The 12,481-nt window shown below is 46.7% G+C and overlaps 1 protein-coding gene across 10 annotated transcripts in view; it reads left to right on the top strand.

Moving 5' to 3' along the window:
• Positions 1–12,481, top strand: part of NUMA1 (nuclear mitotic apparatus protein 1) — a 68,803-nt gene that overhangs the window by 38,163 nt on the left and 18,159 nt on the right. For all 10 annotated transcript variants that reach the window (XM_025894087.2, XM_025894085.2, XM_025894083.2 and 7 more), the window contains 5 exons: positions 2,982–3,067; positions 8,372–8,451; positions 9,577–9,659; positions 10,114–10,194; positions 11,529–11,616. In XM_025894087.2, the coding sequence (XP_025749872.1) occupies positions 2,982–3,067; positions 8,372–8,451; positions 9,577–9,659; positions 10,114–10,194; positions 11,529–11,616 (418 nt within the window). The remainder of the gene's footprint in view (positions 1–2,981; positions 3,068–8,371; positions 8,452–9,576; positions 9,660–10,113; positions 10,195–11,528; positions 11,617–12,481) is intronic.

Raw genomic sequence — 12,481 nt, 5'->3', positions numbered from 1 at the left:
GCTCGATCCCAGGACTCTGGGATCATGGTCTGAGCCGAAGGCAGACACTTAACAACTGAGCCACCCAGGCACCCCAAATGTTTAATTTCTAAGTAGGGTGGATTTAATAAGACACTGTGTTTGGGGCACCTGGGTGGCTGTCAGTTAGGCATCTATTTTTGGCTCAGGTCATGATCCCAGAGTCCTGGGATTGAGTCCCAAGTCCCGCGTGGGGCTCCTTGCTCAGTGGGGAGCCTGCTTTTCCCTCTCCCTGCCACTCTCCCTGCTTGTGCATGCTCTCTCTCTGTCAAAAAAATAAATAAAATCTTAAAAAAAAAAAGACACTGTCTTAATTACTATTAGATCTCTAGACAGGAAATGTGTTTAATATACAAAATGTGCATTCTTTGTGTTCAGTTTCTGAAATAAATGTGAATTTTAGTTGTATAGTTTTAAATGGGTATTTTTATAATTATGTTTTACATATTTTATATTAAATTTCAGTGTTTTAGATCTATGTTAGAAACATTGTCTCTTCCTTTTCCTCCCCTCATCCCTAAGAGGGGCCTGGTTGGGTTTGGGGGACTGTGAGCTTTGTCTCCAGTTCAGTGGATTAACTGAATATTGGGGGATCCTTTAGCCACACTGTTTTAAGTTGATCTTTAAGTTGATCTTCCCACTGAGCAGTGAGCCCGATGCGGGGCTTGATCCCAGAACCCTGGGACGATGACCTGAGCCGAAGGCAGACGCCTAACGACTGAGCCACCCAGGCGCCCCTAGAAGTTGTTTATAATATAAAAGTATGTAGGAGCACCTGGGTAACTCAGTCAGTTAAGCCTCTCACTTCAGCTCAGGTCATGATCTCAGGGTCCTGGGATCGAGTCCCGAGTGGGGCTCCCCACCCAGCAGGGAGTCGGTTTGTCCCTCTCCCTCTGCTCCTCCCCCTGCTCCTGCTCTCACTCAAATAAATCAATAAAATCTTTATTTATATATATATATATAAGTATTTAACTGAAAAAATAGTATCTGTGGCTGAGTCATTTTTTTTAATACTCTTGATTCTCTAGTGCAGTCAGCTAATTAAACTACTAAGTAGTTTTGCTGCATCTGCTTCATTATTTTTATTTTATTAACCATAATAGCGCTTTGCATTTAGCACTTTTATTTTGTAATGTGTTCTTGCAATCATAATCCCATTTGAACCCACACTGGTCCTCTGAAGTAAACATTGTAGGGATTCCATCCATTTGGCAAGTGAGAAAGTAGGCACAGAGAGAAATAAGTTGATAACAAAGGTACCTGGCAAGTTAGTGGAGGAGTTAGATTCAAAATCTTAATCTGGGAGCTCCCAGCCCAGTACTATCTATGCATATTTTTATTTCTTTTTAGTAATGTTTTATTTCTTATTTATTTATTTATTTATTTGAGAGAGAGCGCACACATGAGAGGGGGGAGGGTCAGAGGGAGAAGCAGACTCCCTGCTGAGCAAGGAGCCCGATGCGGGACTCGATCCCAGGACTCTGGGATTATGACCTGAGCTGAAGGCAGTCGCTTAACCAACTGAGCCACCCGGGCATCCCTTATTTCTTTTTTTGGATTACTAAAAAAGAAAAGGCCCTCCCCCCGCAGCGTGGGGCTTGAGCTCACGACCCTGAGATCAAGAGATGCATGTGCTTCCGACTGAGCCAGCCAGGTGCCCCATAGTCCAGTACCTTTTAAAGAACGCATTTATAAACAGTAGAATCTACTCATTGCACGTAACCACTGTGCTGAAGTTCTTACAAATACCTTGTCAAGCAGCTTGAGTTCCCTCCTTTCTCAGCCTTGCACATAGGATTGATTGATTTAGCAACCCCTTTTTTCTTCCTGTGGAAGTAACAAAGGTGAAGTTCAGCCCAGGCTTCTTCTGAACTTGGTGGTTTTGGAATTCGTGAGGTTTTTCTGTAGAAGTTGACCGTATATGCTTGTTGAATAACCTGTGTACCAGACTCATTTACAGGTGAATGCTGGTGAATTTCCTAGTTGTAAAGACTGAGTTAGAGGGATGGCAGCCTGAAGACAAAGAAAAGCAGGCGATTAAATTGGAATTGACAAGTTTTTCCCTAGGGTTCCCAGCTCTTCTTTTCCTTCCTCATTTTTTTCTTATTATCTTATTGCCTCATCATTTCTCCCTGTGACAGCCAAAGTTTTATGTCTGGAAAGAATTTTTAAAATGCATTAATAACAAGATTTTATATCCGTGTGGGAGTATATAAAGCATATGTAGTATTTAGTGTAAGTTTTGAATAGATAGTTCAAAATTCTTGAGATAGAAAGGGTTGTAGTGTGATAATTTGAGCTACAGAGGGTTACAGTGTAAACATACAAGAGACACAAAGGGCAATAATATAAAAAGCCTTTCTTTTTCCCACATCTGACTTCCAGCCATCAAGTTCCTGTCCCTAGAGGCAGTAGTGGTACAGTTTCTTGTGTATCCTTCCAGAAAACCATTTTATGGGGTGCCTGGGTGGCTCAGTTGGTTAAGCGACTGCCTTCGGCTCAGGTCACGATCCCAGGGTTCCTGGGATTGGGCCCCGCATCCTGCTCCCTGTTCAGTGGGGAGCCTGCTTCTCCCTCTCACCTGCTTGTGCTCACTTGCTCGCGCACTCTCTCTCTCTCTCTCTCTCTCTGTCAAGTAAATAAATAAAATCTTAAAAAAAAAAAAACATTTTATGCCGAGTTATAGTTAAAGTGTATCCCTAGTGCTGGAACGTCCTAGAATTTAAGCTCTCATTTAGTTGAAGCCAGAGGAAAGACTCTGACGGCAGCATTCAGGTGGCTGTCACTGGACGAGTGGGGACAGCAGCTCTCCTTGGCTGAAGTGAATGCTCCTGAAGGCCTGAGGCCTACAGCTGTGGGCACTCCCAGCTAGCCGGTGGGTTGTCTGCCTCTGGAGTGAGGAGCAAGCTGCAGAGCTTCTGTCACTTCATCTGTTTGAGCAGGCTCCTCCCTGTGTTTTGCAGGTGAACAGTCTGCATGTGGCCAGCCCTGTGGAGGCCATGCTGCAGCTCCAGGACTGCAGCGTCTTCATCAAGATCATTGACAGCATGTGAGTATGCGCCACACCCCTCGCCAGCCTCTCAGGTGAAGCTGTGTGTTGGGTGTGCTGGGCTGGGGACGGCATTTGCTCCCTTTCCTTGCTGATGGCTGTGAGCAGAAGGCATGGGCAGCTCCACTGCCAGCGTGGAGCCAGAGGCAAGGACACACCAGCCTCCTGTTCCGGTCACTGAGTCTAGTCTGTCTGTGGGAGAGGTTTCGCTCTTGTCCCCACCCTAAGGCTTCCTCACGCTTGCCTGGAAGAGCCTGCAAGTCTCATTACTGTCACAGTGTTCGAAGAGCCTACTCTGGAGCTCGCTGCCCTCTTGTCTCAACAAGTCTTCCCTACCCTCTTCTTGGGGCTTGTCCTTTTCTCACAGGCCCTCCTGGCAACTTGTAGGGTCAGGAAGAAGAAAGGGGAAGCTCTTGTACTTGAGGGAAATAAGCAGCACCTAGAAATCTCATCTCTAACCTGTTAGCACAGCACACATATGCTCCTTTCTAAATCATTACAGCATTTCTGGGGTTTTCATCTGCCTCATTAACTTGCTTTGTGAGATTGATTAGCATTTGATAAACTGCTTGTTGTCATGTAGCCAGGATTCTAGTGAGCATTGTTTTTTTTTGATTTTTGTTTTTTTTTTTTAAGATTTTATTTATTTGAGAGAGAGAGCATGAGAGAGAGCACAAGAGAGGGGAGGGTCAGAGGGAGAAGCAGACTCCCTGCTAAGCAGGGAGCCCGATGTGGGACTCAGTCCCGAGACTCCAGGATCATGACCTGAGCCGAAGGCAGTCACTTAACCAACTGAGCCACCCAGGCGCCCCTAGTGAGCTTTGTTTTATGTCTGTCTGTAGCATGGTTCCTTTGAACATCACAGTTACCTGGGAAATCAGTGGAGTGGGGCTTCTGCCTTATATCTTACCTCTCTGGAACCAAGCAAAGATGGGTCAAGCTATAACCTGCAGTTATTATTCTAGGCTCATATAGTTCATCCTTTTTACTCTCTCATCAACTTTCAGGAATTATGGAGGGCAAAACTGACCTTTTCACTTCTTCGTGCTGGAGGCAAAAGTAGAAGTCAGCCATAATATAAAGGATTGCGGAGACAGTGGAGAGGACCCTCCCTTTTTAAAGGAAAGCACAGTTGATTCTGAGCCCCTAGGTCAGGGACAGACTGAGGTGTTGAGGGTGTTTCTGTTGCACACACAGCAGGTAGGAACCAGTGCCAGGGAATCGGCATCTGTGTGAAGCAGCCTGGCCACCCGTTCATAGGGAAAGAAGGTAGAACTGATTCCCTGTGGGGTCCTCTGCACCTGGCTTAACACACTGCATTGGTTAATGTTTGTTGAGTAAGTAAAGGAACAAAAATGTAGTTGATACTCTTCTTCAGCAAAGTCTAGTGGGGCTGAGTAGCCTGGAACAGAGTGGTTTTTGTTTTTAATCTTCTGAATGTAATTTTTGAAATGTATGTTGGTGCTGGGATGTCTTATGTTTTGAAGGTCCCTGTGGCTCTAACCAGCACCTGCCTTAGTGAAAAGAAGTTACTGTTTTCTTATTTTGGTATATAGAGTGTACCATTTTGTCTCCCAGTTACCCAGGCAGGACCTTTCAGCAGCATCTTGAATTCCTCCCTCTCCTTGGCAGTGATTCTACTCAGTCACCATCCTCTCAGTTTGTCCTTTGAAGACTTCTCACATCCCTGCCTCTGCCTCATGCTGGATACCAGGTCCTCATGACCTCGGTCTCTAGTCTGTGCATATTCCAGGGCATTCCTTCCTGCCGTCCTGCTCACACTGTGACGCCCCACAGCTGCTGGACCTCAGTGACTCTTCGTCGCCAGGAGGTTGAAATCGAAAATCTTCAGCCTTGGTATTGAAGAGCTTTCATCAGGGGCTCCTCTCCTCCCACCAGTCTTGTTTCCTACTCATTTTTACCTCCATACCTTACCCCATTTTCTTTTCTTCCAATTTTATAGAATTTCCTAAGTTCTGGATTTTATTAATTGTATAATCCCAGTGCTGTTCAGCTTGTTCTTCTTGTCCCCCTTGTTGCCTGTAAACTGGTGATGAGAGCCAAGCTTGATTAACTTAAGGGGTTTTTTATTGCTGTTTTTTGTTTTGTATTTTGTAAGGATACTTCATAGGTGGAATTGTGCACCACTTATGAGTCAGCATTTTGCAATTCCTAATGAAAATAATTATTTTTCAAACCCTAACAAAGTAGTAAATCTAGACTGTTCACATCAGTGGCTGGTAAAACCATTACGCTGACAATATCTAACCTACTACTTAATTTTAACATCACTGAAAGAGGGGCAGCCAGGTATGATACCCCTTGTGTTGTAACATACAATAGGGTGCAGCATGCTTTTTTTTTTTTTGACATAAGAATAGGTCAAGGTGGGGCACCACCTAGCTGGCTCAGTTGGAGCATGTGACTACTGATTTTGGGGTTGCGAGTTTGAGCTCTACGCTGGGGGTAGAGGTTACTTAAAAAAATAAAATCTGAAAAAAAAAAAGGGCAACCCTCTCAGATCCCCTTCCTCCTTGGGAGCTTTGTACTATCACTTTGCTATCGCTCAATAAACCTTGCTTTGCTTTCCAAAAAAAAAGCATAGATCAAGGAGCTTTTGCTTTTGAGGAGATAAATTTCCTTGGCTTAATGACAAGAGTAGTAGATATGTCCATGGGTAAGGATGTGTGTCCTTGGTTTAGCCAATGTAGGTTTATAACCTGGTGGGAAATTTTCATAGGGAGGGTCACAAATTCAAGATGCACATTTTCCAAGTTGTCTTCTGGTGCACTGCCTGAGCCTTAGAGTAGGAGGAGGGGAGGTGGAGGGAAGGTGAGAGAGGGAAAGACAACACAGTGTGTGTGAGTGTGTGTGTGTGTGTTCGTTCGTTCTACGGGAGGGGCTGTTGAAATTTCAGGTTAACCCTAATCTCCATCTCTGATCCAGGACAGTGCAGACCACCTTACTTTGGGAAAATAGATGTTCTTGGTGAATGTGTTCTGGCTTTTTCATTGCGAAGCTGCTACGGTTGCTAACCTAAATCAGATGCTAGTTCTCAGGGGAAGACGGTGGAGGATGGCAGGGCTGGTGGAGATAGCAGCTGTGGGAATTGAACAGGGCTTGTTCCTTGGCCACTTAGCCTTCTCTCTGGGAAAATACATTGGCATCCATCTCTCTAGCAAATTTCCCTTTCTGTTTTGTGTATGAATAGCCTGAAGCAAAAAGGCTGTCCCATCTCTTTGATATCTGTGAGGCCTGAATAGCAAAATTTAGTGGAGTCCATTTTGCCAGAAAACCTAAAGCCCTGACGTTTGTGTTACTGATGTTGACCTCTGCTCTTCCTATTACAGAGCCTCCTTCATCTGTCAGTCAACCCATATGTACTGAGCACCTCCTATACCCTAGCTTCCAGGCGCGCAGTTGGTGTGGTCAATTGTAAATGATGCCCTTGTATCAGTCAGTGCTGGAGGAATTCCTGAGGAGTGAGGAGGCATGACTGGCAGTGGTTCTGGATGGCTTCCTGCCAGAGAAAGACTTGAACTCGGTTTTATTATTTGTTTATTTTTTAAAGATCTTATTTATTTATTTGACAGAGAGAGACACAGCGAGAGAGGGAACACAAGCAGGGGGAGTGGGAGAGGGAGAAGCAGGCTTCCTGCGGAGCAGGGAGCCCAGTGCGGGGCTCGATCCCAGGACCCTGGGATCATGACCTGAGCCGAACGCAGACGCTTAACGACTGAGCCACCCAGGCGCCCCTTGAACTCAGTTTTAAAGGACTGGTTGGATGGCTCCAGGTCAGCATTTTTAAAGCGTGTTCCGTGCAACTTATCCCAGGGGCTTAGTAAGGAAAAAAGAGGTTTTGTGGTCAGATAGGTTTGGGAAATAATGCATGTTATATTCTCTTCTTTAGAAAATGTTCAGTTTGGTTTAACCCAGCATTTCCCAAACATTTAACGCAAGAACCCTTTCTATTTTTATCTAATGGAATACACTTAAGGAAATTGCTGCTCTGTGCTGAGTCAAGGAGTCACAGTGTTCCAGATTGTGGGTGGGTAGGGAAGGTGGCTCTCTTAGGCGTCTGGGAGGAGATGAGCATCTCCTGAAGGCTCTGTAGGAGTCCCTAATCACAAGCCAGCTATCCGGAAAATAGGGGATTCACTTGGAAGAAACCTTTGTAATCCCATGAGAGAGGGAGGGAGGTACATTCATGGTCTTGGCTTGGATGCTGCTGATGCTTTTCAGGATATCTGGCAGTGCAAGTTCTCTGGTTCTAGGGCCTGCCCTGCCCTTCAGAAGGTTGGCTGGAACCTGTAGATTCAGTAGAACCTGGAGACTGAGGAACAAGAGGCCCCTTTAATCAGTATCTCCAGCTGTAGTAGCCCAAGAAGAAAAGTCCGCTTTCTGACTGGAAGTGGAGCTATTCACCCCTGAAATTGAAACTGCAGTTAGTCTGAGCACCCCGGGCCAGGGGCCTGGGCTGTGTGAGAGCTCCCCCTGCTGCCTCCCTGCCCTCCTTGCTCTCTCAGCCTGTGGCTTGCCCTGCAGTTAAACAGACTAGCACAGCAACAGCCCCTGATCAGAGCTGTCCCTGGGCGCCTGGGCGGCTCAGTTGGTTAAGTGTCCAACTCTTGATTTTGGCTCAGGTCATGGTCTCAGGGTCGTCTGTGCTCAGCAGGGAGTCCGCTTGAGATTCTCTCTCTCTCTCTCTCTGCCTCCCCCAACCCTGCCGCTTGTTCCTGCTCTCTCTCTCTAATACATAAATAAAATCTTAAAAAAAAAAACAAAAAACAGTGTTGTCCCTTGGCTTTAGCCATCTCACCCTTCAGTCTGTTGTACTTTGCCCTGGCACTTCAGAGTCTTGGGAATTTCCTCCTGTTCTTTCAGTCTTGGGCCTGTTTTTCCCTTTACATTGTCTGTCTTACTCTAGCCACGTTTCCCCGGCTTCCTGATGTTTTCCAGTGGAGCCATTCCAGACTGTTGAACCTAGCTTCCCCTTTTCCGTGCTGCCATCCTCCCCTCTCGGCCCCTTCCCACGGAGCTTTTTCATGTTACGGTCAGGGTGGCAGAGTGCCATCTTTTTCAGAAGGACCGCACACCTCCAGTTCCCACTTCTCATCTACCACACAGTTCCTTCTGACCAAGTAGTGTTTTGGTGTCTTCTCCCCTGCCTCCAGCATCTGGTCTGCTTCTCTCCCAGATGCAGTGCAGATCAGGCCTGAAGGAATGGGAAGGTGGAATGTAATGGAGTAGCAAGGAAGGAAGGACTGCTAACTACTCTGGTTCTGATATTTGTTCTTTTTCTAGCCATGGCACTGACGAGGGGCAGCAAATCCTGCAGCAGCCGGTGCCAGAGAGACTGGAATTTGTGTGCAGTTTTTTGCAAAGTAAGCACCTTTCTTTATCTAGCTAAGAAAGAGCTGCTTCCTCAACTTGTGGGACTTTGGAAGTCCAGGGGACCCAGCTCAGTGTCTGGAGGAGCAAAGGCTCAAGACCGCTGACTCTGTACCACAGGGATGAGGACAGCTGTTTTCCTGGGTCTGGTGATGCTGATGTCGGTCAGGGAAGAAAAGTGTCCCTTCAGTCCCACAGCCCGTCTCTGAGATCCAGGTAGAGCCAGAGGGTCAGTTTTGGGGACTCGTGATGAGTCCCCAAACCCACTCTTGTCCCCCACCCACTGCAGGGAGTTGGAGGAGAGGGATGGATCCATGTTACCCTCTTTCCCTTGCGAGAGAAACATTTCCCCTGGATAACTTCGAATTAATTGCCTAGGCAATAGATGTGGAGCAGAGGCAGATTTAGGTTGAGGTCTTGGTCCTTCTCATAGCTTGTGTGACCTTTCTGGCCATAGGTTCCTTGTCTGCGAAATGAAGAGAATGATAATTTCTCCTAAGGCTGATAGGTAGTAGGAAGAGATGAAAAGCTAGCACAGTGCTTGTCAGTCCCCTCCCTTGTGCAGTCATGGACCACGGAGTCCTCATCTGTGACATGGGAGCTGTCTGCCATCTCCCCCTCAAGAGAATTATGGGAAAGGTGATAATAGATTTAGATAAAGCAGAGGTTGATAATTGGCATTCCAGCATAAGAACCAGGTGTCCCTAGTCCTCCTAGTTTGGCTCAGCTTCAGGCTTCCTCTGTGACCTTACTTGGAATAAGACTCTAGAGTAACCTGGAATCTCTGGGCTTCTTCTCTGTAGTGCTGAGCCGGAGTTGATGAGTTGGGTGGGTGAGTGCAAGCAAGGTCATGCCCCAGAGCTGCTCTGAATTCCTAGCCTGCCTTTTTTTTTTTTTTTTTTTTTTGAACTTTCCCTGTAGTCCTTGGACTGACCTAGGATAGAACTAACTTCAGATGGAAATGTGTATGTTGGGGGAGAGAGGACATAGGATTAAGGAGCCCTGCATCTCCTGGACCCACCAGAGACAGTGATTTTTTTCTACTCTGAGGTATTCTGATGATCTCAGGGATGGTGTCCAGGAAGTTCACCCTGTTTTCTACATTGTCGTCATTACAGAAAACCGAAAACATCCCTCTTCTCCGGAATGCCTGGTGTCTGTGCAGAAAGTGATAGAAGGGTCAGAGCTGGAATTGGCCAAGGTATGAATGGAATACCAGATGTGGGGGTTAGAGGGTGGCACCAGAGGGACCTGCTGGGCCTTCTCTTAACCCAGGGGAAGTGGTGGGTGCTTACTACTATGGGCCTCGAAGACCTGGCAGGAATTAGGCCTCACCCAGCTGTCATAGTCCTTTTAGCTCAGTCTCCTTCATTCCCTCTCCTGTTTCTGGATGCTGGCCAGTAGAGGGTAGCTTAAGCTTCATAGTTAGGTTCCATGAGTTCAGGAATTCAGGTGTGCACCAGGCTTTTTGCACAATCAGGTGTCCTCAATCAGGTGTTTCTGGGTGCAGTTAAGGGCAGGGACCTAGGGCGGAATTCTAGGAGCTTCGGCAGAGCCTCCAGAATAGCTCAGAGTCCCCAGAACAGCCCAGAGAGGGGAGCACTGAGAAGAGAGGCAGCCCCGCTCAGTGACTATATCTCTTCTTTGGCTTCTAGATGACCATGTTGCTCTTATACCACTCCACCATGAGCTCCAAAAGTCCCAGGGACTGGGAACAATTTGAATATAAGATTCAGGTAAGTTCTGTGCCTCCTCCGCTCTGATTGGTGGGCCTAGTCTTTGCTTCACCTCACTCCATTGCTTTTATTTAAACAGCATATAGCGTTGTTTTAAAAAATTATGTTGTAGTAATTCCCCAGCCATTCATTATAGAAAGTCCAGAAAATACTGAAAAGTGCAAAAGGAGGAAATAACAGTTTTCCAGCAATCTCATCCCCAGAGAGAACTGTTAACTTTTAAAGGCTATACTTCCAAGTACTTTTTTACATACGTATATTTAACTGTAGTCATAACTGTCCTGGGATGGGATAATATGCAGAAATTGTTCTCTCCTCATGTATATGTTCCCATGTGAGTGTGTATATTTGTTACACAAGCTGTCACTCCATTTGTCTGCTCCTTTCCTCTAGTGGGAAGGCTTAGTGAGAGAGACTATCTTTGCCCACCACGCCAGCCCAGCCCAAAGCGGTTACCTTCTCTCCCCTCCTCTGCCTGGTCTGCCTGAGTTGGCACCTCCACTTGACTTTAGCGGGAATTGGCATGGTTTCCAGGACCTACCTGTCATGTGGGTCCACATGTTGGCTTTGCTTCCTGCCTGAGCAGCTGTCCTTCATTTCCCAGAGCAGGAGGAGCTGGGATGCCACAGGGGGTGATGTAGGTGACTGCGGGGGCAGTGTCCAGAGAGCTGTGGCCTTTCGCATAGTGGTAACAATGTTGAATCATCCCATTTTAAACTCACTTAGTTCCTGGCTCCTCTCTGAGGTTGGGACTGTAGTGGCATGGGAGGAATGGGTGGCTCCTCTTTCAACCTTTTCTCTGCTCCAGGCTGGTCATAGACCTGGTAGAAACAGAAATTCACAAGGATAAGAAACTATGGCAGGGTTGGCCAGAAAAATTAGATCAACTCTGTGACTTTGGAATTCAGACAGTAAAGGGCAGATTTTACAGCTGAGCTGGTGGATAAGCTTTGAATGAGTCCTGGAGGGTTCTCGGTTCTCACTTAGACAAAGAACAACAGTGAGGGTCATTTGGAAGAGGGCAACGTAGTTATATATAAAAGCCTTCTGACTGCACTACTTTCTTTGCCCATTTTCTTCTCTGTGGTCAGGAGTGAAGTCAGATAGGAACTCTGTCTGAACCCAGGTGCATCTTTAGAGGAACTGAGGAGGCGAGGGCAAGCAGGGTCAACATGTCTCTGCTAGAATGTTCTCACCTGGAATGTGGGGCTTTAGGCTTTGAGAGGAAGACTGAGCTCCAGCAGGCTCCTGGGGCTGCCACTGCCAGTGTGGTGCCCTCCATCTCTTCAGGTCTGACACTTCAGTGATGCTCCTTTTCTCTCTCTGTGGCCCAGGCTGAGTTAGCAGTCATTCTCAAATTTGTGCTGGACCATGAGGATGGGCTAAACTTAAATGAGGACCTAGAGAACTTCTTACAGAAAGGTAAGTAAGGCTTACTCCTGAGGATTCCCTCTGGTCTGAGCTGGGAACTGCTGGGATCCTGAATTATTAAGAAATACAGTGGGGGTTTGTTTCAGTCCCAAAACCAGGCACAGGGTCTGCGCTCAGGAAAAGTGTGTGTAATGGAATAAATAGGTTGATTTCTGGGCCATGTTGCCATCATCCCAGTTCCTTTGGAGCTCTTCCTTGTTGCCGGGCAGCGCCTGAGCAGGACAAGATAAGTGATTGTGTCTGCTGGTAGGTTGTCCTTGATCACTCCACACATACTTTTTTTTTTTTTTTTAAGATTTTATTTATTTATTTGACAGAGAGATAGAGAGCACAAGTAGGCAGAGCGGCAGGAAGAGGGAGAAGCAGGCTCCCCGCGGAGCAGGGAGCCCGATGCGGGACTCGATCCCAGGACCCTGGGATCAAGATCTGAGCTGAAGGCAGACGCTTAACCGGCTGAGCCACCCAGGCGCCCTGTTTTTTATTTTTTAAGCAATTGCTCCTGTAGGCTTAGAAGCTGGGAGTGGCACCTAAAAGGAAGGCTTTTCCCCACATGAAGCTCATGTTCTAGGTGGGAAGGCAGATACGTAAATCAATAAGTAGGATAAAGAATAAGTGCTAGAACAGAGAGGTGCATCATCTACCAAATGTGTTGCTTGGAAGTACAGGAGAAAGACTGAGAGCTCTGCATGTCTCTGAAGAAGAGGCTATCCAGTGAGGATAGGTTAAGTATGTGGCTCTAGGCAGGTTCTCTTCCAGCCACTGAATTTGATGTTCCTCATATTCAAGTTTCTCTTCAGCCCTTCAAATGGGGATGTTGGAAATGTGAGTCTAGAGTGTAGGCAAGGGCTCTGGCCAG

The sequence above is a fragment of the Callorhinus ursinus genome, unplaced genomic scaffold (assembly GCF_003265705.2).
Source record: "Callorhinus ursinus isolate GAN/ISIS: 27379988/994484 unplaced genomic scaffold, GSC_fseal_2.0 scaffold35, whole genome shotgun sequence".
In the NCBI taxonomy this organism is placed as follows: domain Eukaryota; kingdom Metazoa; phylum Chordata; class Mammalia; order Carnivora; family Otariidae; genus Callorhinus; species Callorhinus ursinus.
Note: the sequence above shows the minus strand (reverse complement) of the source record. Positions and strands in the feature narration are given on the sequence as shown.